General features: G+C 31.5%; 6 protein-coding genes across 7 annotated transcripts in view; 4 read left to right on the plus strand and 2 right to left on the minus strand.

Annotated features, from left to right (window-relative positions):
* Nucleotides 1-148: 148 nt before the first annotated feature.
* On the plus strand, nt 149-7,138 carry Man1 (LEM domain-containing inner nuclear membrane protein MAN1). Of its 2 annotated transcripts, none has more exons than XM_072908180.1 (11): nt 149-723; nt 1,344-2,017; nt 2,683-2,797; nt 2,850-3,091; nt 4,217-4,431; nt 4,511-4,639; nt 4,709-4,838; nt 5,319-5,589; nt 5,683-5,904; nt 5,985-6,169; nt 6,482-7,138. In XM_072908180.1, the coding sequence occupies exons 1-11, from the start codon at nt 539-541 to the stop codon at nt 6,631-6,633; spliced, it is 2,520 nt and encodes an 839-aa protein (XP_072764281.1). In that variant the 5' UTR covers nt 149-538; the 3' UTR covers nt 6,634-7,138. The 2 variants fall into 2 exon arrangements, with proteins under 2 accessions (XP_072764281.1, XP_072764282.1); XM_072908181.1 differs by having other exon boundaries at nt 153-723; nt 2,865-3,091; nt 6,482-7,133.
* A 668-nt stretch (nt 7,139-7,806) lies between these two features.
* Nucleotides 7,807-9,331, plus strand: Unc50 (Unc50 RNA binding protein). Its single transcript, XM_072908203.1, has 6 exons — nt 7,807-8,169; nt 8,250-8,401; nt 8,478-8,664; nt 8,757-8,890; nt 8,969-9,070; nt 9,176-9,331. The coding sequence occupies exons 1-6, from the start codon at nt 8,078-8,080 to the stop codon at nt 9,310-9,312; spliced, it is 804 nt and encodes a 267-aa protein (XP_072764304.1). The 5' UTR covers nt 7,807-8,077; the 3' UTR covers nt 9,313-9,331.
* Nucleotides 9,332-9,698: 367 nt separating this feature from the next.
* On the plus strand, nt 9,699-11,156 carry Chrac-16 (uncharacterized). Its single transcript, XM_072908204.1, has 2 exons — nt 9,699-10,123; nt 10,289-11,156. The coding sequence occupies exons 1-2, from the start codon at nt 9,821-9,823 to the stop codon at nt 10,676-10,678; spliced, it is 693 nt and encodes a 230-aa protein (XP_072764305.1). The 5' UTR covers nt 9,699-9,820; the 3' UTR covers nt 10,679-11,156.
* LOC140674570 (transmembrane protein 199) lies at nt 11,139-12,141 on the minus strand. Its single transcript, XM_072908208.1, has 2 exons — nt 11,709-12,141; nt 11,139-11,618 (listed from the first exon to the last, which is right to left on the minus strand). The coding sequence occupies exons 1-2, from the start codon at nt 12,139-12,141 to the stop codon at nt 11,374-11,376; spliced, it is 678 nt and encodes a 225-aa protein (XP_072764309.1). The 3' UTR covers nt 11,139-11,373.
* A 115-nt stretch (nt 12,142-12,256) lies between these two features.
* Muted (biogenesis of lysosome-related organelles complex 1 subunit 5) overlaps nt 12,257-26,527 on the minus strand; it is a 50,349-nt gene continuing 36,078 nt past the window's right edge. Inside the window, exons 2-5 of the mRNA XM_072908216.1 lie at nt 13,367-13,554; nt 13,161-13,243; nt 12,525-12,713; nt 12,257-12,424 (exon numbers count right to left, since the gene is read on the minus strand). Of these exons, the coding sequence (XP_072764317.1) occupies nt 12,257-12,424; nt 12,525-12,713; nt 13,161-13,243; nt 13,367-13,385 (459 nt within the window). The 5' untranslated portion in view covers nt 13,386-13,554. The remainder of the gene's footprint in view (nt 12,425-12,524; nt 12,714-13,160; nt 13,244-13,366; nt 13,555-26,527) is intronic.
* LOC140674672 (uncharacterized) lies at nt 14,369-16,119 on the plus strand. The gene is made up of 4 exons (XM_072908395.1): nt 14,369-14,779; nt 15,191-15,335; nt 15,560-15,631; nt 15,966-16,119. The coding sequence occupies exons 1-4, from the start codon at nt 14,727-14,729 to the stop codon at nt 16,095-16,097; spliced, it is 402 nt and encodes a 133-aa protein (XP_072764496.1). The 5' UTR covers nt 14,369-14,726; the 3' UTR covers nt 16,098-16,119.

The following is a 26,527-nucleotide window of genomic DNA, read 5'->3' on the forward strand; positions in this document are numbered from 1 at the left end:
TAGATTTAATAATTTGTCTCGTTTCGAAAGTTACCGCCATTCGATCAACCAATCCGATCGCTTGCAACCGGCAATGATTGGAGGAGCGACTTTGGACCTGTGATTCCGCGCCGATGTCGAGAGATACGCACAAGGCGCGTATCTTGTATGCGCGCGATCTCGACCGTTAGAAAATTGCGCCATTTTTTTTCAGTTACCGAGTGAGTCGAATTGTTTAGCGGAAAGTAGCCGCGTAATCGGGGTGCATGGGAAGAGACGACCGGGAGCTGGTTCTCGAAGAGCTGTTCCAAGTCACACGGTCGAGTTATTAGTTCCTGTTGTACGTTAATCTCGCGGGATAATCATCGTCCACGTGCGCGGTACGGGAGCGTCATCGAAGGGCAGGCGGGATTGATCATCGATCGAAATAAAGGAGAAAACGAAAACAGGCGTCTGACTGGAGCCTGCCTGTTCGCACGTTGTGATCACGGTCGAGCCGCCACAAGCCGGGCTTGTTTTGTAGTAGGGAACGCGATTACACTCACAAGTGAGGAGCAAAATGTCGGTGGATACGCTGAGCGACTCCGAGTTGCGGACGAAGCTGATGGAATACGGTTACCCGGTGGGACCGGTGACGCAGACGACCCGCAAGATACTCGTTAAGAAATTGAAGAACCTCATCGAGATCCGCGGCGGCAACAGCGGTGGCGGCGGAGGAGGGCCTCGGCATTCCTTGGCCGCGAGGTGAGCGTTTTCCCTCAGATACCTGAGAAAACAGGCTTTTCTCTTAGCCATGTCATATTTGTGTATTTATATACTTTTCGCGCTTGACACGAGTATGTATTTGGCATTTGTGGAAGAGAGAGAGAGAGAGAGAGAGAGAAAAAAGAGAGACGAGTTGAAGCAAAGAAGTCAGATACAATTTCGTCGAGTTTAAATTTCGCATATATTAGCACTAGCGATAATGTAATTTTTTTGTTTATTATAGTGGATGAAACATGATTTTCTTCTCATGTATCTATAGCATCAGATAATATAATAGGTCTTAATAAAAGAAAAGAAAAAGATAAACAAAATATATGAAACAACACAATACTTGTGTTTTATTTTGTATTTGAAATATGATAATTTTTCCTTTTTGCACCAGTCATTATTTAATTTAATTTTCTTGAAATTATGTTTTTGAAGCAGATAGTATTTAAGATAAAAGCATTTTCTAAAGAGAATTTCAACAATGTTGATATAAGATGGACTCTAGTCTGGAAATTTGTTTTATTTTCAATTAGATAACAAAATTTAAATACACATGTATATTTTATATTTGTATGCATCTTTATCCAATATTTTCTTCATCTGTGTATTAGATACAGCAGCGATGACACAGACGACGACACAAACACTAATGTTGCTAAGAAGAAAAAGAGTTCAAATTTGCGTCGGCAAACGCTAGCAAATCCTATGCCTCCACCTTCAATTATTCCTTCTGATGCTACGAGCGTAATAAAGAATCCAGTTAAAGAGAATCTATCGCCACCTCATTCAGACTTCAAGGATCCCAATACATCGGATTTCGACAACTCGAATGTGTCTTCTACGACTCGTGTGACAAAAACAACGCACAACAAATTCATCAAGACACAAAGATCGTCCTATGTGTCTGATGGTTTAGAAACTGGATCAGATTCAGATGTAGTGGAAGATACTGGAAGCACTTATACACGTTCATACGATAAGTACCTGTCCAGTCCGAGTAGCAGATTACCCGATCCTCGAGTACACGATCGTGGAACGTTTGATTATGATCAAACATCAAAAACCAGACCTGTCCACGTGGCAAAGGATATGAAGTACAATGTTTCTCCTTTAAAACCTAGTGTCTCCTCAATTCCATTTACAAATGAACATGTGAGCGGGAGGGACACTACAAATCAAAGAGACCTTCTTGCAAACTATGAAACTCCATTTTTATCAGAGTTTACAAGAAGACTTAGTTCACGATCGTTGATAAATACACCGTCACCATTGCCGAATTTAAAAAGTAAGCACATTTTTTTCTATACATGATATAAAATCTAATATATATATATATATATATATATATATATATATATATATATATACATACATACACAATATACTTTATTAAGTATCTGTCTCAAATAAAAAATGTAAAAATTATGCATTTAAAACTTAATTAAAAAGAAAAGAATTTTAAATTATGTAATGTGTGAGGGGAAGGTATCTTTGTAACAAATTTTAATTTCATTTATTTCAAATCAGATATTATTTAACTTATTATTGACTAATTATATACAAGAAAATTTTAGAGCCACTAGATATTTTTATAATCATGACTTTAGTAATTAATTTAATTTGTCTTTAGGGAATATGTCAAAAGTCATTATCAGATAACTTTTAAACATCTTTGCAACTAAACTTAAAATTAAGATTTTATTAAATTTTTTATTGTTACAATAAAAGAAAAATATAATTTTATCATGTACCTTTTTTCTGGCACTTAAATTTGCAAAAAGCCTATATTTCTGATCAAGTCAGTTACTTGACAATATATAGTTGTTTGGTTTGAAATATGGGGGAATTTTAGTAATTGTGTATTATATATTATATTAGTATAAAATCATTTGTATCATTAATATTTTTTATTTTATTTCTTAAAATTTTCTTTAATAATTGTATATTTAGATCCTACATTACGACACACTTTGTCGTCCGGTCTACCAGAGGTAAAGGAAAGGGATTCAAATGGTCATTTTTCATCCTTAAGGACCATGTATTCGCCATCGAGTCAGACGTCAAGGTATATGCATAAATGATTATTTCATTTGAATTATTATATGTATTTAATGTAGACAAACGTTATTTAGTTCGAGACACAGCGGATCATCAGCCGATAGAGTCCGGGATATAATTAGTAGAGCGACTTACAAACCATCGACGACAAATACAAGGGAGGATGTACGAAACAATCAGAACATGGTATCAATGGGCCTTGTGGCAGTACTTGGCCTATTTTTTGTAGTCCTTGCAATAATATATCTGGGACTTGGTAATCGAGATGGGAAACCCGAGACCATTCCATCGATCTCAACGGGTAGGTATGCAGAGTTTTAAAAAAATATACTTAAAAAAATTTTACGAGAGATTTATACGTTTGCTTCTCATAGATAATGGAGCGCAAAGCGCACAATATATATGCTTTTTTTAAATTAATAAATATTAGTCTTAATAATAAAGTCATAACGTAGACATAATAATAAAAGTCGAAAATTGTTGTATATTTCTCTATTATTGCTAACGTTCAATCTTTCATTACTATTTTTATAAAATTAAAATAATTATCGAAAGGCTTCAAGTTAGATGTGCAAAAAGAGTTTTTAAATATGTATTTTTCTTTCTCTATATATTCATGTATAATAAATATATATATCACATACTTCTTGAATTAATTTGGATATTTTATTTCCTTTTCCCTTTTTTCTCTATGTATTGTATCTGTTCCAATAATTTCAACTACTTGCGGATGTATATTTTTAATTTAATTCTTAATATAATGTATGTTCATGCATATATACCAATATATATATATATATATATATATATATATATATATATATATATGATGTATTATATGATATATAACATGAAAAAATATAATTTATTGAAAATTTTGAGAAATGTTAATTTTAGTAAAAGATTGTCTAGTTTATATTGTGTAGTTTTTTGTAAAACTGATTTCAAAACAAAATCCTTTATTATTCTGTCAAAAGATGTGATTAATTTAGTTTTGCTACATTTATTGAATTTTTGTTTTGTATTAGTTTGTATGTTCTGCAGAACTAGTGAAAATTTTCAATCATTTACCTAAGTATTCAAGTTTTTTTTTCTCTAATCTTATATAGTAATCAATTAATAAATACAACTTATCACATCTAGTTAATTTATTTCTATTATATTCAGAAAAAAGAGAAAAGAAATGGTTTCGAACATAAAGCAGTTAGAATGAGAGTTCTCTTTTAAGTCAATTTTAACATAAAGGATTATAGTTATCTTTTATTAAAAGCTTTATTACTTGCAAAAAATACCTATATTTCTTGATTATAATATTTGAAAAGCAATTTGTCACTTGAAACAAATGGATTTTATATATATATATATATGTAACATGGTATACATTAATGATTTTAATTTATAATGTTATATATTCCTGTATTTATAGATAACACCATACCACAATGTTTTGAGTCTGTGAATCTTAAACAACCTGGAGTGAATTGTGTATTGAAGCAAAACATAGAGTCTGTGTTACAACTTATAAGACGTCTGCATCCCATTTTAATGAAAAAGGCAATATCTAAAATATGCGAGAATTCAAATGAGAAACCATACTTAATTGATAAGGATATTATAGAGATGTTTATGAGTGAGAAAGTGGTAAGTTGAGTATTAAAAGTAACCGTTCAAATGGCATAATATTATCATTATGTTATGTCGTAATCTATTTTGTTTTCAGACGAGTCTCGAGGTGAAAGATGATCTGCATAGTGCACAGGTTTTAATTTTTAAGAATCCTAAATGGGGTATTTCAATTATCGATATAAATAACGATGACGGAGAAACTTTCAAAGTATTAGATGCTTTGGTAAGTATGTAATATGTCAATCTATGTGCTCATATTAATTATATTAACACATTTGTGTAATTGTTGCAGGAGGAAATATTGTTCGCTCGTCATAATGAAAAACTTGGAATGACAATTCTAAATCCTGAGCTGCCAATGCAATGCCTTGTTAAGAACAAGCTTTTTACCATCTTTTCTTCTCTCCTTATAGTGGCAATTGGTAAAGTTCTAACAGACTGTTTATTTGAAGAAACTTATTAAATTTTGTTATAAGTTTCTTATGTGCATGATTTGATTATGCTTAATATGATGCATTTGTATATTAATATTACTATGATTATTTGTGTCATGATATGTATGTTATACTTTAAAGTAAAGTAATTGCATCTTAAAACAATTTTGTTTTGCTGATATAATTTTATTTTTCATATATCAAATTGATATTATCTGTGACAAAGCATTTCTTTCTTTAATTACAATCATCATATAGTGTCACACATCACATAGTGTCTATTAATATGTAATTTATTAATATTTAGACATATAATGATTAAATGCATGATGCATATAAATAAATGAAAAAGAAAAGAAGTGCTTAAATGTTTTACAAAACTTCGCAAAATAACATTTGTTTCCAAGATGTATTCTATATAGAAATATATGCAATAAAAGATTTGTAATAGTGGCTATGTATTTTCAGTTTTATTAACAGGTATTGGGATTTATAAATCGTACCTTTGGTATCAAAAATATAAGAAATGTACAGAAAGAGAAGTATTTAAGCTTGTTAGTGAAATCATAAGTATCGTTGAGACGCATCATCAAAATGCGTCCGCGCAACCCGGTGGCGCGCAGGAAAGTTTTCTCGCTATAAATCATGTGCGAGACAATCTTATTCCACCAAAAGATCGCAAAAGGATGACAAGTCTCTGGGAGAAGGCAGTGAAATTTTTAGATGAAAATGAATCTAGGTAAAAGAATTCTGTCACTTTTTGTTTTGTATTACGTTCATTTATGTTTGAAAGAAATACAGAAACACAACGGGATATAATTTTGATCTCCAGAATTCGACGAGAAGTACAACAAGTGGCAGGAGAAGAATTCCATGTATGGAGATGGTTGCCGAATAATACTTTAAATAAATCTCCCGTACAGAGCGTGATCTCGGGTAAAAAGCCAAAAGTTTGGCAAGGACAAGCATTTGAAACAATGGAGGGATCAGTTAACAGTTTGACTTGTTCACCAACACCTTGCCTGAAAATCAGACATATGTTTGATCCAGATATGTAAGTTATAATAATATATATGTGTATATCTAAGAGAGATTGATAATATGAATAACTTGAACTATTCTTTTTTATGATAGCGAAACCGAAGATGATTGGGAAACTAGAGTGCAGGATGCTATTTTGGAAAAATGCGGCGAGGGCGTAAAGATACTCCATATTCGCGTAGATATCGGTAGCCGTGAGGGTTGCGTTTATATGAAATGTATGTCGCAAAAAGACGCCGGTGAAGCTTACAGAGCGTTACATGGATGCTGGTTTGATGGTATGTCATAAGATATAAGTATTATATGTAAAATATCGTATAAAATTTTCATCTACTATTCATACTGTTGGTATTATTTGCAATAATTTAGAAATAATGTTGTAGTATTTTTACAAAGATATATGGAGTATTAATATTAATATAAAGTGTTAAAAAGTAGCACATATAAATATATCTAATATTTAATAAAATAATTGAAATGTTATATACAGTTTGTAATATCAATTTTAATGCAGACTTGTGTCAGATATCATGTCTTAATACACTGCAATGTCATGTTTCTAATGAATTTTTTTTTCTCTTTTTTTCTAGGTAAATTAGTAACTGTGAAGTACCTGAGATTAGAACGTTATCACGAGCGATTTCCGGATGCTGCTCGCTGTATAACGCCTCTCAAACCAAGTAACAATCAACGATTATCTATGCAAGCGCATTATTGGCAGAGCCCTGCTGAGGCGAATTAACAGCTGGCGTTTTTGTTTGGATATATTGCAAGAATATGAACTCTCATCTCTGATCATATGCATAATTATTTACTGAACTGACAGAACCTTTTTACTTTGTTTCAAAACATAAAATATATATTCTTTGCGTGCTTACAGCACAAATACATATTACAGGATTGAAAACGCTTCTATTTTATAAGAGCATTTTTCTTTAATTCGCTAAATGTGTATTATATTCTACTTTATATCTTTTAACATGAGGACAGAGAAAGTATGTGTTTTTAATAGTTGAGTAATAATAATTATAATATTAATAATAACAGTAATGTTAATATAATTAAATATACTTCTAAAGAACTGTAAAAATATTTTAATCCGAGTTTTTTTAATAGTATTTTCAAGTAGTAATACACAATGTGCATAAAACACAACACATATTGTGTTCTTTATAGGCCTATCCAAATTGATACAGTATATCAGTCATATAAAACGTATGCATGGGAAAGCTTATCTTTTATTTGACATAGAAAATTGCAATAGTTACCTTTGTAATTGCTTTACTTTTCTATGCATATAATGATTACATCATCATTTGAAAATACATTCAATGATTTAAAGATAGATATTAACAAATTAATAAATTATTTTTCTTGATAATTATATAAGTTATTTTTATGATGTATTTAGATTATAGAAATATACAGTGTTTAAGGTATATATAAAATTAAACTATTTTTAAAATAAATTATAAAATTAAATAAGGAACAAACATTTTTAAAATTAATTTTGTTTAAAGAGCAACTTGATTCGGATACGACAGTGGTATTTCATACATATTTATATCAGAGAGAAACTTGATGAGAGACGCTTTTTCTCCGCGGTACAGTAAATAAAATATAATTTCTAATTTAAAATATATATAAATAAATATATATATATTAAAGTGAAAAAGACTGCGCGCAATTAATAATATATCATAAAACATACTAATATAAATGCATAATGTTTCATATATCTTTTGAGATCCACGATTGTGGATCTAGCACGGACACAAACCAATCGGTCATTTTACCATAGTATTGAGAAATGAATCCAGCCATGTAGTTCCGCCGGGTATAAAATGGATCTAGTTGACGCCACTGTACGCGGAGAAAAAACGCCCCAAGAAAAACTTGGGACATGGGCATGGCGCCTCTCAGGTTTCTCTCTGATATTTCTCATCAACCATCCGATCCGATTTGACTTTTTACGGTCACAATTTTGCCGCGAGGGCGTTAGTGCACGATGAGATTTTCAAGCTTGTCATAACACGCTGAACGTAACCTAGAATGATCTAGAAGTTCTAGAACTCGAATGACGAATGTGTTACGAGTGCGTTTAAGTAGCTGAATACTTCAAAATATAATTGTATATATGAGACGTTAAGAGAGCTAAAGAAATTTTGCGTATAAAAGAAATAGAAATGAAGTATTCTACTTCGCCACCGGCGAGTCGATGTCACTCGCCTGTGCCGACAGAATTCTCATCTTCATTGCCAATGCCAATCGTTTACAGGTATATTGTGTCACTTGAATGTGTATTATTTTTTTGCTTGAATATCTTTTTATGATAAAAAACCAATTATCATATTTTAGGCATAATTGTATGGGTGCTGCAACAAAATGTTACAAGTATTTGAGAAAACTATTAAAATTCGAACAAATGGACTTCGAGTTTGCTGTCTGGCAAATGATATTTCTGTTTGTAGCACCGCAGAAAGTATACAGAAACTTCCAAAACAGAAAACGTACGTTACCATTTAATAATATGCTACAAAACAGATCAGTGAGTTGTCTCTTATACTATTTTTTTTTTTTTTGCAGAAACAAAATCACAATTTGCAAGAGACGATCCTGCATTTTTAGTGCTGGTTACATGCTGTCTCTGTGTATCAACTATTGGTTTTGCTATAGTATTAAGCTTAAGATTCTTCCAATTTGTAAAGTTGTTATTTTACATGGTATTCATTGATTACATAGCTGCAGGATTATTAATAGCAACAATATTTTGGTAAGTATATTCAATATCTTCAGATCTTTTATTATATTGTTTTTCTAGATTTTTTTTTTGTCTAACAGTTTCATATTTTCTTTTTTCATAAGGTTTATAACCAATCGGTATCTCAGGATAGACAGAACACAAGATGTTGAATGGGGCTATGCATTTGATATCCATTTAAATGCAGTATTTCCTCCTTTAATTATACTTCATATCTTACAATTATTTCTATACAATGGTATGAGATCCTATGTATGTCATCTTTCTTTTCTGTTATATCAAATAATATTTAACAGATTTGATTTCTCTTTTGCAGCTTTGATAAACAATGATACATTTTCGGCGCGATTAGTTGGGAACACTTTTTGGTTTATAGCTGTCAGTTATTATATTTATATTACATTTCTCGGTTATGCAAGTAAGTACATACACTAAAAGTGTCAAGTTTTTGTTTTACTTTGGATAATCTAATTTGATTTTTGTTCTCTTATTGTTACATACATTTATTGTTCTCACATTTCAGATATTGAAATACTTCATAAAACTCATCTAATATTATCCACACTACCGATAATATTGTTAATATATATTACTACATTATGCGCTGGTATCAATGTCAGTTACTTAGTTATGGAATTCTATCGTTATCGGGCTTTATAAATACGTTTTGTGACATAACTGTGATGTGTGTCAAATTTTTATTAAATCCATCTTTTGCATTAACATTAAAATATCCTGACTAGATCCAGTACGATAAAATTTTTAATATTTATATTAAAACATTTTCTTTATGTATTTATATTAGGAAACTGTTAAATGCAATGTTTCAAATACAATTTGCATAAGAGAAGGTAAATTTTACGAATAAATTTATTTACAAGAGAAATACTGTTATATATATATATATATATATTATATATATATATTATATATATATATATATATAAAATATTTATTGATATGAAATATAAAATAAAATAGTGTATGAAAATTTAGACGGTGCACCTGTTTAAGAAAATCTAGTAATCTTAATCTAGTGAATATTAAGCAATAGCCAATCATCATCCGCTAAGTTTTACCAGAAAAGATAAAGGTTGATTGGTTCCTTAGGCGTATCTGCAATAGCTAAATTTTCGTTTCGTAGAGCTTCATCATAGTTTCTTGATCTATGGCTGTTTTACAACTGACAGCAACGCCTCCCAAGATCAATGAGCATCAACGAACTAATTGTAAAACTTTAAATTGTGTCTATGATTTATATTATCGTCAACGTTCTTTTTGCGACATCGTGTTTAATTTTATTTGCTCGACACCTTTTTTATCGAATATACACATAATGAGTACACAAGCTTCCTCTGCGAAAATGAAAGAATTACGCTTACCAATTTCAAGGGTAAAAACAATTATGAAGAGTTCTCCTTATGTTGATACTGTTGGACAGGATGGATTGTACTTGGTTACAAAAGCTACGGTAAGAATAAAATATATAGACCAGAGGTTAAGGATACATTTATTTATAATCGTATTGCGATAAACGAATTTGATAGGAATTCGACGATAAAACGTGTTATAATTTACTAATTAGATTTTCACTATTTTATTAGTATCTCAGTATTGTCTCGGTTTTATTTTATAGGAACTCTTCATACATTATCTGACAGAGGAGGCACACATGCAGAGCAACAAGGGATCCTCTTTGGATTACAAACACTTGGCAGAAGTGGTACAGACTAATGATACGTTGGAATTTCTCAGAGAGATAATGCCCAGAAAAATTACGGTCAGACAATTCAAGGAAATGATGGCAGCTAAGGACACGTCTCACAGTAGTTCCTCCGAAAGCAGCTCAGACTCGGACAGCGATAGTGATTCGGATTCAGATTCCTGCTCGGACAGTGATGAAACGAAAGCAGAGAATGGGAATACATCAGGCAGTGAGCGAGAAAGTGAAACTAAAGAGAATGGTGCTTGTCATTCGGATAGTGAATGCAGTGTAAAAAGTGATAGCGAAGACAACAAGAGATGAGTATCATTGATCTCTTTATATTCAGCAGATAAACTCTGTGATTATCTAACAAATTTATGGATTGTTTTTTATAAAGTTATTTCTGTATGAGATCTATTAATATCAAGATTTATTGTGTATCTATATCAATAGAAATACAAGACAAATGAAATAATAACTCAAAATGGCTTAAAAGGCTATGAAAGATTGTTTTAAAAGAAAAGATATTTTTATATGTCTGCAACTGATGATAAATGTGAATCAACTATTTTATAATAAGCATATTCAAATGTATTGCCTTCATTTATATTTTTGTATATATCTCATGTGACATTCACTGATATCACACATTCATTTAATATTATTAATCATACAATTAATTTCTATATTATATTAAAAATTATAATATCAAGATATTTATTTATAATTGTGTACATCAATGTATGTACAAAATTGTACTTTTTTTATATAATAAAAATAAATTGCAGATATCCTTACATATATCTTGTTTTATTTGGGGTCTTTAGTACTTTTTGTACTTTATATAACAATTGATGTAGCATATGTTCTTAAAATTTTTGAACAATACAAAGTTAGTTAAGCTATTTAGTACGTTATGTTAGTTAATAAGTACTAAATGACTATATATCTATATTTGTTATAATATTATAATACATATGTTCAAAATAATCAAATAGACAGATACAGTTTGAATACTAGTCCTGATGCAACTTTTTCGATCTAGATGCGATATCAAAATCGCTTTCGCTTAATTTCACAGCTAAAAAATAGATCTCTGCTAATGCTACAATCAATGCACAAATTATACCTAAGAGTAATCTAAATCCAAAGTCTAGGTTTCCAATTATAAGCTCTATCCCAATGAATCCAAAAGCAAAGCCAGCTATCACAGAAAATATAAATTGTGCAACAGCGATCAATTGTTTATTTATCTGCTTCACTGCAAAATAATATTAGAAAGAGACACATTAAATTTTATTAGCACATAATTAATGATTAAGAATATTATATAAAATAGTATTTTGTTTACTTTGATATGAAATGCTATCTTCCGGTAGAAATTTCCGCATGGAGTCAATGCTTTTCGTCATTGTTTGATATTCCCTATTGTTTTGTTGCGCCTTTAATTTCTGTATTCTAGCCTCTAATTCTGGATTTCTAGGCGTCTCCTTTGGCGTTGGCAATATCACATCAGAATCATCGAAAAGTTCATGCAAGTAAATCATTTTGGTCGCAGTCTTTCTATATTTTTGTAAATATTTATTTAACCATCTAAGATCTTCAATTTTTAATATAGTATTTGCAATCTTTTCTTTTTTAGATTTTTTAGATTTGGTTAAAAATGTGATACCATCTGGTGCATCATTTATATATTTATCTTTCACATTATTCAAGATAAAATCTATCATTTTTATAGAAGGTTTTATTGTTATAATGGGATCTGCAATCGATTCTAAAGGCATATTTATATGAATTTTTATGTAACTATTTTTTCTTAATAACTGACATAGATTAGGTCTTTATTAAATTATTAAAGCACTAGAAGGCAATATGTAGATTAAAAATTGATGCGTTATCTTATGGCGTAATGTGTAACTTTTTTTCCAAATCAACATAGAATTCCTGTATCTCGTTTTCTTTTTCTTGTAAAGTTTGATCTACTCTTTGACATTTATCACTCATATCATTTATGAATTTCTCCCATTCCTTTTTTCGGGCTAATCTGTTTTCATTCAAAACAATGTCCTGTAACATCCAAGTATTCATATAAATTCAATTTTGTCTTACAATATTTTGAAAATATCAATTTAAACTATAAGCAACATAATCTATTTAATACACATACACTATCAAAATTTTCTTCTCTTTGTAAAACACGGCTACACATACTCAGTGCAACATCCACATTCGCTTTAAGACTGGGTAAATGACAATCTCCAAGTTGTTCAGTGCGATCCAACTGACTTTCTTTCAATTCTGTTGAATATTCAAGAATTTTAAAAAGACGTTCCACTTCTCTATCGGACCTTTTTTCCTAAAATAAATACAATTATCTAGACCTAGCAGTTTCAATAATCTATTACACAATGTAATACTTTTAAATTAAACATGAATTTGAATTAAATTGTACATGTATAAAATACTTGTAAAAAATACATATGAAATCATCATTATCCATTTTCGTAATATGTAGAAAAATTTACATAAAAATTGATAATTAATAATTAAAAAAAGAAGTTTAAAAAGCGTATTAAATCGACTGCGGACAATAGAAATTATAGTTAACATCCTTATTTACAAATATCTTTTAAATGTCACTTAAATGTCAACTTTAGTCATAGGTTATGTTCACGTATCTATATTCATATCTTGATAAAAAATCTTTTAATTAAATCCGACTTAGAGTCTTATCGTCATCTCAATCTTATCGTTATAATCAAGATAATATTGCTTGGTGTTGAGACTCGCAATCGAGGCTTACCTGAAACTCTCGCAAGAAGAATGTGATCTCTCCTTGGACGAACGGACGATGATCGAATAACCGGCTCCAGATTTCGCCCGTGTCTACGAAAACGTGATCGCGTATGATACAATGGTTATGATAACATTTAAACGATAAAAATGTTCGTTCTTGTATTTATAGAGTTATACGTATGTACTTATGATCATACAGGTTAATTGCCGAACCTTTTGTTATAGACGCCATGTCGGTGTCAGGCGAGGAGTGGAAATAGACAGTGCATCGTCAGACACTCCTTGTCACATGACTGGGTTGTGTCACTGCACTGATCGCGCCTCGCGCCGTCACTGACAGCATCGAAAGTGTGTTACAACATTGCATTTTTAGATAAATATATTCTGTAGCCTCACATCGCCTGAAATCGATAAAATCTCATAAAGAATGCACATCGCTTTGAAAAAATTTAAAGTTTTTATACGTATCTACAAGGGCGTCTGCAGGATTTTTTACAAGGGGGCATGACACTGACATGGTTCTTTTTTATGTTAAATAAGGAACGTAGGCATTGAAAATATAAAATGCTATTGGAATTAAAATTTATAGTTATGCCCTATTTTATTTATTTTTTTTTTGTTTTCATTTTCCAATACCCCCGTTGACCTCCTTTGCGGACGCCCTTGTATCTATACTAATTTAAATATATAATTCTTTCTCTCAATTTTATTTGACCTGATGGGAAGAAAATTATTACAGTTTTGTGAAAAGTTATAGAATTCTGAGCTCAAGTTACAATATTTTTCATCAATATAGCAACATTGATGTTCTCTTACAAGATTAGCAAACTTAATTATATGTACATATTAAAAGTTTTTTAAATAAAGTTTATTAAAAATATATGTATATTATGTAATAAATATTAATCTATACATATATATACTTTATATACTTTATATTTTGTGTGTGTGTGTGTGTGTGTGTGTGTGTGTATGATAGAGATTTTTTGATCGTCTTGAAGTAAATTTTGTTCTTTAAAACGTGACAAAACAATTTCCGTTTATTTATAACTTCCAAAAAATTAAAATTATAAACTTTTTGATGGAGGGAATTTTTCGGGAACTAAGCTTTGAAGGTATAAATAAATGGAATTTTAAAAAGATATACACAAAAGAGTCAAGCACACAGGATCGATAAAATGTCAAAACAATGCGTCCACGTGTGCTCGTTTAACAGCGTTCGCGTTAATGGGAATTTCGCGTACATTTTTTGCCAAAGCAATAGTATCGTTACATAGACGACACGTATATATCACGCATACACGTTCGACAAATTCTCGAGTTACATTGCGCGACAGTGATTATCACTGTGAGAACGCAATGTTGAATATTGACGTAAAATTCGAATCTGTTGCGAAGAGGATGCCGCGGTTAACAATGGTATCACGTGATTACGCGTGCATTCCGCTCCGTGCACTTACTTAGGAGAGGATAGGGGTGATTACGCGGGTCTATATATATGTACGTTCCGTTCGATCGTCCGTGATCGCGGTAAAGATTTATTCGTGACGTGACAAGATTTAATTGAGGTGCAATGAAAAAAACGGTGTATTTCGTCTCCGTAATTACAATCGTGTGTTTAACAATGTAAGATCGTAATTTTTAAAATATTTTAGTACTTTTACATTCGCGGTCTGTGTGCTTATATAAAAGAGCCAATCTCAATTTTAGAATGAGTTAAATTAAATTAGCTGTCAAATATATTAATACTAATTAGAATTAAATGTAGAGTCAATTAGTATTATTACTAATAGAGTTGTTAATCTCGATAATGAATTAAAATAAAATGAAATAATGTTAATTTTTTACAACGTTATTGATTTAACATAAATTATCTATCTCTTTCTTCTTGGAAATTATTAATGGTAAATTAAAAGTTTTTTTTGCAAATCCAATAAAACTTTTTGAAAGTGTACAATGGATTTTATTTATTTTTCATTTTGCAATCAATTAATTCGACTGCAATGTTACGTTTGTAAAAAAATTCTACTTTTCAAGGCAAGAAGAAGTTACGAAAGGCGCTTGTAATTGCGCGGTGTCCGCTATTTCGAGAATAGAACCGATAATACAACACACACTTCCACGTAATGTAAGTTGCGATCAAGAAGGTCTCGAGAAGTGTCAAAAATTATGTATTGCCTTGGTAAGTACATTCCTATATTATTTTTTTTGCTCCATATTTTTATCCTATATAGTACTTTTTCATATCTCTATTTTTCACAACTACGTATTTTTTAATTATATGTATATATGTATAGAAAATTTTAAATAATATTTTATTATCAAGAATATTGAAAATAAATCAGAAAATGAAAAAAAAAAAAATAATATAGGAAGTAATAACAAAATCGATATTTCTGTGCTCAGGCTGAAACCGTTCGAGATACAGTACCAATGCTAATTTGTGAGAAACTGAACATGCACATCGAAAAACTGAAAGTAAGCAATTATCTCATTTTTTCATTAATATACGTATATGAATAATATAAGGCTATTTCTAGTTAAAAATTCGGAGTAGAAAAACAATATATATATTTGTTATGCTTGTCTTTTAATTAGTGTTTATCTTCCTCTAATATGAAAAAATAAATATAATTTTGTCGCGCATATATAATACAAGGAAAAAAAGATTACATATTATTTTTCAAATAAAAATAAAATATAATTACATTATTTTTCGATTATTTGATTGATTTTAGATTTTTAAGTATTGATATTTGTAATAAAAATATTATAAATTATTGTTACTCTATTTTCTGTTTTTTGTTTGTAGGTAGGTCTGTACATGAAATCATGTGATTTATCTTTTTGGGTATTCACTGGTTTGGAAAGCGTAGAGCCTATTTGCTGCCATGAAGGGAAAGTATTTTCTTGTGACGAGGCAATGTTGACAATAGAGAATTAACGAGCTGAAAATCCAACTCATTATTTCTTACGCAATGATATTACTAATGAATATCTTACTATTGATTACATAACACAAATACATTCATAGTTTTTAATATAAAATATATATTTGTAATTAGTAATTCCTGTTTGCAAATTTATATAAAAGAATTAAATAAAAGAACAATTATACACATACTAATAATAAAATATACAAGCAACAATAGCAGATCTGTTGAATTTATTCAAAGAGTGAATTCAAAGAATGCCATTTTGGGAGCGTTATTCGATATATATTTGTATTCTTTGTTCCTTTCAACAAAGCTTGAATGCCAAGACTGAGACTGCCAAGAAATCTATTTACTATTGAAGTCTCTATACAGATGGTAAACTTTCAGCTTAAATATAATAATGTTGGTTCTATGGCTCCAAAATATTTGATTCTTCTCGGAACGAAAGATTTGCCCAGTAAAAATTCGTTTGTATTTTACTTCATATTTTTTTGTGAAAAAATTAGATATAAATTAATTTTTAAATAATATAAGTTAATAAAATTAAAATAAAATGTAGAGAAAATGAAAGAGAGAAAATATTATATTTATTTTACAAATGATATCTATCTTTGACGAGAGAAAAGATTTCAGTCGATTTTCACCAATTTAATTAATGCTTGTATTATTCAATACAAATATATAAATATATATAAATATATATATATATATATATATATATATATATAAAAGATTGTTAATTTCTATTTACGTACACAATAAAAATTTTTGTAATTTAGTAAAAAAATAATGTATTTGAAAATAAATAACAATGCAAACTTAATTTTGTAAGAAGTAAAAAGAGAAAAATGAAAGCTGAAGAATCACAGATTATGTTTCGACTAAACAATTCATATTTATTATTAAATATAATATTTTTCTTATTTCACACATTTGGTACAAGAATCTCATAATACTCGTGACTTTAATGATTTTGTCCTTAGTAAAACATCGTCGAGATATTTTAATTCTTTTCGACATAAATTTAAAAGTTATCAAGGATTTCAATTTACAAGATGTAAGGATATAAACTTATTTATAAATTAAAAAGTTACACAGATTTGCGAAAATTTATCATCTATTTAAACTTTAAAACTATTGTATTATAAAAAACTTGTTTCTTGTGATAAAGCATATTCTTTCCCTGTAATCTTCAGTTAATCTCCTTTCACTTGTTTATCTTTCAAAATTTTAATTCAATCTTATTCTTAACTTAATCTTTTATCCCGAACTAAAATAAAAGTTGTTATCTTTCATCCACGCCTAAAGTGAATGTTATAATGGAAATATATATAAGATATTTTAATCCTTTTAGACGTCTATCTCATTGTTTTATTATTTGAAAATGTCTAATGTACACAAAAAACATTCTTAAAATTATTAGAAGCAGTTTTCGATAATAAGAAATGTGTGTTCGATAAAAACGCAACAATCTGTTTTTCGCATTTTCCTACACGATATATTAGGAGGGCAAGCGCCGATTATCGGTATAGAGATTTAATCCAACACTGGTGCTCTCTTGTGTAAAAGTCAAAGCTTCAAGAAGAGCATACTTGAAAGCATTAAACAGTATTCGTTTTCAACCAAATCTCTTTTCACAAAGTACAACTATCACAGTCGATACGAGGTACATTGTCAGATACAGAAATCATACATGCACATCCTTCGACAAGTGTACAATCAGTTCTTCTTCGACAGAAATTTCAATGAAAATTTAGTTATAAAACATTAAAGAGATCCGATATTTTCCTCTCCATTAAATTCTAGGAAAATATAACCAGAGTGTATAATAAATCTTATCTCTTCGATCGATTTCATCTTGTTTTAACGGAGATTTAATTTTAAACTTGTCAGGCAAGTACGAAAGTATTGAGAAGTTACGATAAACAATAGTTCTTGATGAGAGTTTTGTTAAGATAGAATCGACTTTAAGCTCGATTCTGACACTATTATAAACGTTTCTCGCGTTCCACGATCTCCTTATCCTGTATATGTCAGATACGTGGATCCTGCCGCGTCCAAGTATGAACGTGGCATGAGTCCATTTCATCCACCGACTCGAGATATCCTCTATTTCGATGATAGCGTTCTCAGAGAGTCTTGTCCCAGAAGCCACCGCAGTGAATAGACGTTTTGTTATCGCTTTCCCTCTCTCCGATTTCCTGTAGACGAATCCTCCTACAAATTCCGACGCACCCGGTATATATATAGGTATATAGAACTCGCCAGCTGCACAAGCCATTGTGTAACCGAGGTTTTGTCGTCCTTTCTTTGATCGTTTTTAATGATTACACCGAGTTTCGGAGACGAATTTTGATCGTGCAATTCCCGGATCATTAATCGAAAGAGATACGCCCGAGCTTATTCTCGTGAGAATGATCGATTATGAGGTGTCATTAAAAAATTCATTTTTTTGCAAATTATATCCTTCTCGTGATACAATTATACTTTTTTCGTTTAAATTTCCAAACATTCTTAAAATTAACAGAAGAAAAATATTATGAAATTTTAAAGAGATTTTATTAGAGATGATTATTATTTTCTGACTGCTTTTATTTAATCCTGGCTTTTTTTTTGGTTCAAACTCTCATTATTCGAAATTATCTGTAATTTTGCGAGGCTGTATAGACTTTTATATAGCGGTATTTAGAATTCATTCAATAATGTCTCTCTTTGCATTCGCCCACACATGTCAGTCTGTCGTACTGACATAATTAAACGAAACGGAAATTGAGGTGACTAATTGTAGGTTTCCGGCTCAGTCCTTTCATGAGGTATTATGTGAACACACATACGCACACGCACGAACACACGTGTGTCGATCGAATGGCCGGTTCTCGATTAAATCGATTCTTGCTCCCTTTTCATGTGCCGTCATATGTCATGCATCAAAGCATGTAAAGAGGATCGATGTCTTCGTCGTTAATATTCCCGTTGCAATACGTGAGTATTAATCATCGACGAACATTGACATCGTCGTATAGACTGCCTGTATCGGATCGCATGAATATGAAGCGATCAAGTTATCTCAGTGAAAGAATAATCTTTTAATAAGTGACTTTGATAACTTCTTAATTATTTTTAATCATTACATATATAATTATATAATTTTCCATTTCTTTAATATATTTAAAATATTAATCTTTTATAAATAAAACAGATGATACTTGTATATAATTTTTATCAATATTTACAATTATTATTTTAACCGAAATTTAATTGCACCATTGTCACAAAACACATTACACGTTGAGCCATTAATTCAAAGTCACCAGCAGAGCTGGATATAATGGATGCTTTCGAACGGAAAAAGTGATCAAAATAAAGTGAGGGTAGATTAAGATAAAACGAAAGAGGGTCGAAAGAAGGATTAAAATCTCACTCATAAAAAGACGTTTCTGTAAAGAAACAGAGAGAGAGAGAGAAAGAAATTTGTGATTAGTTAAATTTGTTTAATAAATTATTAGCAAATAATCATTGGATTAATTTTTCATCATTCAATTAAAATAGCTGACGAATAATCTGATTAATCTGTTAATCAATATTATACAATGTCAAATATATCATATTTATATATTAATAATTTAAAACAAGCGAGAATCGAGATAATTTAATGTTAAAGAAAAAATTTATGATATGATTTTTATTAGTGAGAAGCTTATTATATTTACAAAAATTGTTTGCAAATTCCAAATGCAAACTCCGTGTATTCATTATTTTTGCAAGGGGAATGAAATATGCATGATGAATATGCGCATGCAATGTGCCACATTTTTAGAAATGTTTCTTGTGACTGCGTAGATATCCAGATTTTATGTTTTATAAGCAGATGTTTATTATATAAAAAAAGAAGGAAAAAGAAGCCAACGGTTTTTTTTATATAACTTATAATTAATGCATTAAAATGTCTTTAAAACATTTTTACGACAAGCTTTTAGACTCTCGTGATGTTCGGATTTATTTTTCGACTTACTTATGTATGTTATACAAGCGTATAATATCTAATTATTGATTTTAATCCGAGACTCCCGCGAGAATTTAGCGTTAGGTCGATGTAATTTTAGTTTATTTGAACTGGTTCAAGCATATAGGTATGTTCTAAGCGCATATACATCTTCTACCGAAGGCTAAGGGTATGTTTATGCACGTGTGTTTACCTATTAGCGACACGTCGGAGTCGACAGTACAACAAGCTTTGTGATTGTTCTCTCCTTGCAGTTCGCGCCTTTGCATACCCATCTGTGCAGTATCGCTTAGATGTTTTTTTAATGTGTATTTGTGTTTATCGTGTATTACTTTCGCGTGTATTCTAAATAAAAAATACATGTAATTCCGAAAGTTGAATAATGATGAAAATGTAATATCACATTTTTTTTCAAAGTATAGTCGTAATCACACATTCTAGTATATGATTTCTTATTATATATAATAATTAACAATGCAACATTTTACATCTAATAAATAAATAGAAAATGTTTCCTGAATACACACTAACGCAAATATGTGCACCGTTCTAGAGTGACTTGAGAAGCGAGTTTAACAGGATGTACAAGATCTCCTGCAAGCATTCTCAATCAATACGACGGCACTAATCGTAGCAGGGAGAAATAGCAAGATAGATAAGTGGGCCGACAGAGAGACGGACAGATAAAGAGAGAGGCAAAGAGGAGGAGAATCGACTACAGAGGATGTGCGAGCAATAGTTTGGCAGAACCCACGAGGCAGACAAGCCTCATGCCTGCGGGGTAGACCTTCGAAAGGAGATTCCTACTGCGTGAGCTCTTGCTTTCAGCTTCTTGCAGCGTATACGCTCTCTGAGAACTTGTATAGCGTCGTAACTAGTTGACAATCTAGGAAAATTACATCCCCTCGAAAAGCGATAAGAGACATTAAAAAAAAAAAAAAAAAACATGAAAGCATAATCTGTAATTAATAATTTCAGAAATAGGATAAAATTAACAAGGAGGTATAATCGAAATTTTAATTTTCGAAAAACAAAACAAAAAATACATATATTAATACAGAGATAGAAAGAGAGCGCGAAATTACAATTCTCGTAAAGTGAAGTCGTAGTTACGGCACTGAACATCCTTAAACTGAGGAAGTCACGATTCTATATATATATATATAAGTCTATACATAAGGTGTTCTATATATGAGGACTTTATATACAAGTAGAGACGTATGTGTACAAGTAGCTAAAGGCACACTCAGATCCGCCCCGATGCTCGATCGCGGTCACGAAACTTCGCGCGGCTCCGTTTATTAACTTATTGCATCCTCCAAGTTGCCGTTAAACCGATATTAATTACCGCGTTATGCTCTCCCTATTCTCACCCCCCCCCCCTCTCCTCGTGCATCGTCCCGTTCGATCTCAAGCGAGAGCTCGGGACTTTCTGTGAACGACCCTCTTTCTGCCAGTTTCCGCCGCTCTTCTGCTCACGTGTCGTTCGGCGGCTCTTTCTTTTTCCCCTTTACACAAACCTGTCGCGCTACTACGTGCACGCCCGACAGAGCTTATTGAATCTCGTTCTGTGCGAATCTCTTTTGAAAGCAACGATTTTTCGATTTCTCTCCTCTTTTTTTGGTCTATTTTACCGCATTGTACGGAGAAAATAGATTTGAGTTCCGGTATTACCGGAAAATTCCGAAGGCTACTTTCTCTCCTGTCTAAGGGCTGTAACATATATATATATATAAAGAGATAATAAAAAGATACATATGTTATATAATATATACAATATTATATGTAAATATATTACTATATAATAAAATTAGATATTTTTGGAGATATTTTATATTTGTGTTTATTTATTGACAGATACACACACACACGCACACACATCGCGCCGCGTTTCCAAATCTAACTAAAAATAAGGCGCGACAGTTTGAGCGACAGCTAGATGCAATAGATGCATATATGTGGTCACTTATATTGACGGAAATTTCGAAGATGCATTCGCGCAATAAATCTTACCGAGTGATGGTGATTTACGCGCGCGCGAACGAGATTTTTCGCTTCTATATGTCCGCGTACAATAACGAGGCGACAATTTTATTCGACGCGAATACGCTTCGTGTGTAATCCACGTCGGGAGTGCGTTTTTGCATTCATATTGTCCAATTACGTAGTTTCTCGTATACGTTTGCATACGCGAAAGAGACATCCGTAACCTTATCAAGATGCATAATTTATTACTGCGCACGGATGCGCGGGGAGCAAGAAAGAGAGAGAGAGAGAGAGAGAGAGAGAGAGAGAGAGAGAGAGAGAGAGAGAGAAAAAGAGAGATAAATAAATATATAATATATCAGTTTTTCATGCTGAGTCGCGATATCTCGAGAACGCGGCGTGTCGTATTTCCCAGCTTATCTCCCGGGATAGCGTACTTGACGGACGAGGATCCGTGTTTGCCGTGGAGGACGGTACCCGGTGAGCTTTCTCGACTGTGAGCATCGCAAACTCTAGTGCGGCATTGCCGAAAATGTTTTCTCGTCCGCCGGGTATTTGCGCGTAGGTGCTATTGACACTCGCGCTCGCAATCTTCTTCCTTACGCCAATGTAAAGCCCGGTTTATGTCTAGCGTCGCTAAGTTAAATGGAAAAGCAAATCTATTGACTCCCATAAGAGACTATTGTGTATACGCGCGTGTGTGTGTGTGTGTGTATGTGTGTGTGTGTGCGCGCGAAAAAATTTAAAGGAAGTTTGCGCGCTTCATCCCAGAAAATCGGACAGATATCTCTTCCATCGGCGAAGATTTGGATTAAATAGATTTGGATTTCGCACGTGGTCAAACAATATTAGCACATTAGAATAATATTTGTTTGATTTAACGTAGCTTTCCGTTCCTTTTTCCCTTTGCCGGTTTTACATTTTAAAGTCTGCAAACTACTGTTTCATCAAGATTATTGAACAAGTATTTCGAGAGAAAAACTATTTTTAGAAATCTAGAGTGCTAGAAACTGTTCAGAATAATATCTCGAAGAAATATTGAAGTGAATAAAAAATATATGTTGGCAAAATAAGAAAAGTAAAAAAAGTCTAGGTTTTTTTTAGATTTTATAAAAATTACATATTTCAAAAAGACGCATTATTTGTATTTTGTCACTACAGTTACAGTCATATTGAATTCTGCTGTCATCAGAAATGGGAAATTTCAATTGATGCAAATTTTTTAGTAAAAAATACGTAAAATAAATTGATTCTTTCATACGCTATACTAGTTGCGTTTGACAACATGGATTAATAAAATATACGTTCAAAATTCTCTTTTTTATTATTTTGCAGCATGTAAATGCATATATAATTCAATCTGAATATATATTACGCATTTATATAGCGACAATAAACTTTATAATAATTACAATCAGAATTTAAAATTATTTATTAATTATTAAATTTCGAAAAAAAAATCCTCATATTCCCTATATTTTATCGATATCCCAAACAATTTTAATAAACTGCAGAATGATGACATATTAAAAATTTCAGTAATAGTAATTTATTTCGACACATTTTTAAAAAAGAAAAATTCACATGATTTCTCACTTACGTCATAATTTAATTTGACATCAATGAAAGATGAGAAGAAAGAATCTTTTAAGATATCTTCCTAAGAAAGATTAACATATTAAAATCATAAATAAAGATACAAGTATATTTTTATATTTGCAGCGGTGATAAAAATTTGCAAAAAAATTACACTCAAAAAATCTTTTGCTCATGTTTGCATAATTTTGGAAAAAAAAAAAGCGAGCGCGCGAATGTTATCTACGTTTCATTGGACACCGTGATTTCACGTACGAACTTTCGCGTAATATGATCTTGATTGGCTGCCGGAAATACTCGCGATAGCGGGCAGAGCAAACGTCATATCCGATTTTCACGGTACGATTGAGCTGGGGAGTCGGCAGCCGGCAGCCCCGGCGAAATGGCGGTAAAGTCAACACGTCGATAAAATCTCTTCCCGTCATCGACAATGGCAGTCACCGGCGCCATCGTCATGACTATTAAAATATTAGCGAACATACACACGCACGTTCCTGCTTCGATATGCTAGAAACGTCGACGTGTCGAGCAAATAAGCGAGATTGCAATTAGAAAAGTAGAGACTTGCCGGTTCGATGGATGTAAATTTATTCATGGAGTTGGTTGAACGCCGCACATTGAATCGATCGATATATTTCCACATGAATCTGGGAATTTCCGATTCAAATTTTGAAGAGTGGTACTATCCTTCAAAATTGTAGCGTATACATTAGAGTGATTTATTTTTACGGTAATTAAAACATTTATGCTAAAACGCGAAATCTAATAATGTTACATATAAGATAATAATGTCCCATATTTTTTATTAGCATATGTTCTCTTTGATCAATTTAACGTAATATCTTTTTTAATGAAAAATATATCAAAGAGCTTATCATTTAGTAGCTTTACATATTTTATTCATAACATATTTTAATGTAACCAGATTTTGAATTAAAATACTGTTAAAATGCACTTTAAAAATAAATTAAAAAAAGATTCGATTTTTTATTGTTTTTGTATAGAAACTTAACGTATCAGACACTTATTTTTTATATTTAATCACTCTGCCAAACAATTATTAAAAATTATATATTATTTTTTATTTAAATAAATTACAAAAAGAATTACTTGTTTATTTTATAACTTATAGTTCACAATATATTGGCTGTATTGAAATGGTTTATTAAATGATATGCGTGTGTCGCAAATTAATAATTAGTTAAGCGGAAACAAACCCTCGTAACGCAATTTTATTAATTAATTTAGTTATTATCACAGTAACAATAAAGCTAGTTAAAACTGTTGATGCAGTAAATAGACTATTGCAACACTTTGATTCTAATATTTAATCAATATTAAAATTAATTACTGGTCGACCTATGTATAGTCGAAAATATAGCATAATTCATTATAATTTATTTTCTGCATTTTATCGTTTTAAATAGGAGGATCGATTGAAGTTTGAACAATATGTATGAATAAATAATCTGACGTTCAAAATGGTTGTTACAAATCTTTCGCAAGAAATATAAAACGGCAAAAATTCTTCCGACATTGGACGCGTTTCACAGTTAATCAAAATCCATTACAAATTCAGCCCGAGTCTCGCGAAATAATCTTTTTTTTTTTTCTTTCAATTGCGCAATATACTTTCGCACTTTGCGTTCCTTAAACACCAATCCCCGATTTAATATATTCGCTTGAGAATAGATCGATTCCATTCGCGTTTGTTAACTCGGAGATCAGCAGTCTCCGACATGTTGTCGAAATTAAAAAGGGGGACAGGATAGAGTGCGAAATCGAAGATATCGTCGAATTTAATTTAAACGAAAAGAGAACAGATTTTCCCGTCGACCCGCGCGTCCCGATTTTATCCCTCTCTCTCTTTCTCTCTCTCTCTTGTTCCCTTTTCCCTTCCCTTTGTCGGGCGATAATGGTCGGACCCGTTGTCGACTCGTACTACTCGCTACAACATGCGATGCGGCACGTTCCGACAAATAGGTGCTCTGCGATCTCCCTCTTATTTCACACCGCCATCGTAAACGTTACGGCGAAATAATCATCGTTCCTTTCTTTCTCGCACGTTCTCGCCTACCGGTACGTAAAATCGGCTACTCGATAGCATCTGCAGCTAAGGGAAGGAAGGAGACAAGTCGGCTTAACCGTTGTCGTTTCTCTCGCGGTATCTCGAAAACCTTACCTAATTGTATAAGGAATTTGTTTTCTCTTTCTCTCTTTTTTCGTATTTGCAATTTATCAAAGTGCCGTAATTGACGGATTAACCGCGATGATTCGTAGTTTAATTTGCGACTTTTCCCCGGATATATATATGTGTCATAATTTACCCCAGTGGAAAGTTTTGATACGAATTTTCACTCCGCGTATTAATTCACGGGCAAATATGAGAAGCAATGCACGACGTAATTTTATTACGGCGAAAATTTCCTGGAAAGCAACGGAGACGAATGTATCCGTGATGTTATGTGTTACACTTATACAATGCAGTTGAATCTCGTTTCAAAAGTCTCTTGGAAACACTGCTATAGAGATTATTATTCTCACTTTAACAAAACTTAAACTGTTCAAAGAAAATAGCCGTATATTTATGCTATCTCAACGTGAGTTTCCTCCAAATGCGTACCGTGTTATAATAATTTACGCTTAGTATTTTTTTATTACTTTTCACATACTAATGAAATTATCGCTAATTAAAGAGGGGATAAATTGCGTAACAAGAGCACAACGTAAATATATAGCAAATACTTTGTTCAGTATAATTTTCATGAAAATAGGTAGATTTATTGCAGCGGGCTTACGTAATAACAGAAACGAAGTGTATGGTCCCGCGTACAGGTCGGACAAAACTTTAGC

Source organism: Anoplolepis gracilipes, chromosome 16 (assembly GCF_047496725.1).
Source record: "Anoplolepis gracilipes chromosome 16, ASM4749672v1, whole genome shotgun sequence".
Classification (NCBI taxonomy): domain Eukaryota; kingdom Metazoa; phylum Arthropoda; class Insecta; order Hymenoptera; family Formicidae; genus Anoplolepis; species Anoplolepis gracilipes.

Excerpts from the sequence above, each read along its gene's own strand:
- Man1 (XM_072908180.1), top strand. The coding sequence starts at position 539 with ATGTCGGTGGATACGCTGAGCGACTCCGAGTTGCGGACGAAGCTGATG. Across the intron at positions 4,839-5,318 it reads TCTCCTTATAGTGGCAATTG|TTTTATTAACAGGTATTGGG; the intron begins GTAAAGTTCTAA and ends ATGTATTTTCAG. Across the intron at positions 5,905-5,984 it reads CATATGTTTGATCCAGATAT|CGAAACCGAAGATGATTGGG; the intron begins GTAAGTTATAAT and ends TTTTTATGATAG.
- LOC140674570 (XM_072908208.1), bottom strand. The coding sequence starts at position 12,141 with ATGCCTTTAGAATCGATTGCAGATCCCATTATAACAATAAAACCTTCT. Across the intron at positions 11,619-11,708 it reads AGATAGCATTTCATATCAAA|TGAAGCAGATAAATAAACAA; the intron begins GTAAACAAAATA and ends ATTATTTTGCAG.
- Unc50 (XM_072908203.1), top strand. The coding sequence starts at position 8,078 with ATGAAGTATTCTACTTCGCCACCGGCGAGTCGATGTCACTCGCCTGTG. Across the intron at positions 8,170-8,249 it reads CCAATGCCAATCGTTTACAG|GCATAATTGTATGGGTGCTG; the intron begins GTATATTGTGTC and ends ATCATATTTTAG. Across the intron at positions 9,071-9,175 it reads TACATTTCTCGGTTATGCAA|ATATTGAAATACTTCATAAA; the intron begins GTAAGTACATAC and ends CTCACATTTCAG.
- Chrac-16 (XM_072908204.1), top strand. The coding sequence starts at position 9,821 with ATGGCTGTTTTACAACTGACAGCAACGCCTCCCAAGATCAATGAGCAT. Across the intron at positions 10,124-10,288 it reads ACTTGGTTACAAAAGCTACG|GAACTCTTCATACATTATCT; the intron begins GTAAGAATAAAA and ends TTTATTTTATAG.
- LOC140674672 (XM_072908395.1), top strand. The coding sequence starts at position 14,727 with ATGAAAAAAACGGTGTATTTCGTCTCCGTAATTACAATCGTGTGTTTA. Across the intron at positions 15,336-15,559 it reads AAAAATTATGTATTGCCTTG|GCTGAAACCGTTCGAGATAC; the intron begins GTAAGTACATTC and ends TTCTGTGCTCAG. Across the intron at positions 15,632-15,965 it reads TGCACATCGAAAAACTGAAA|GTAGGTCTGTACATGAAATC; the intron begins GTAAGCAATTAT and ends TTTTGTTTGTAG.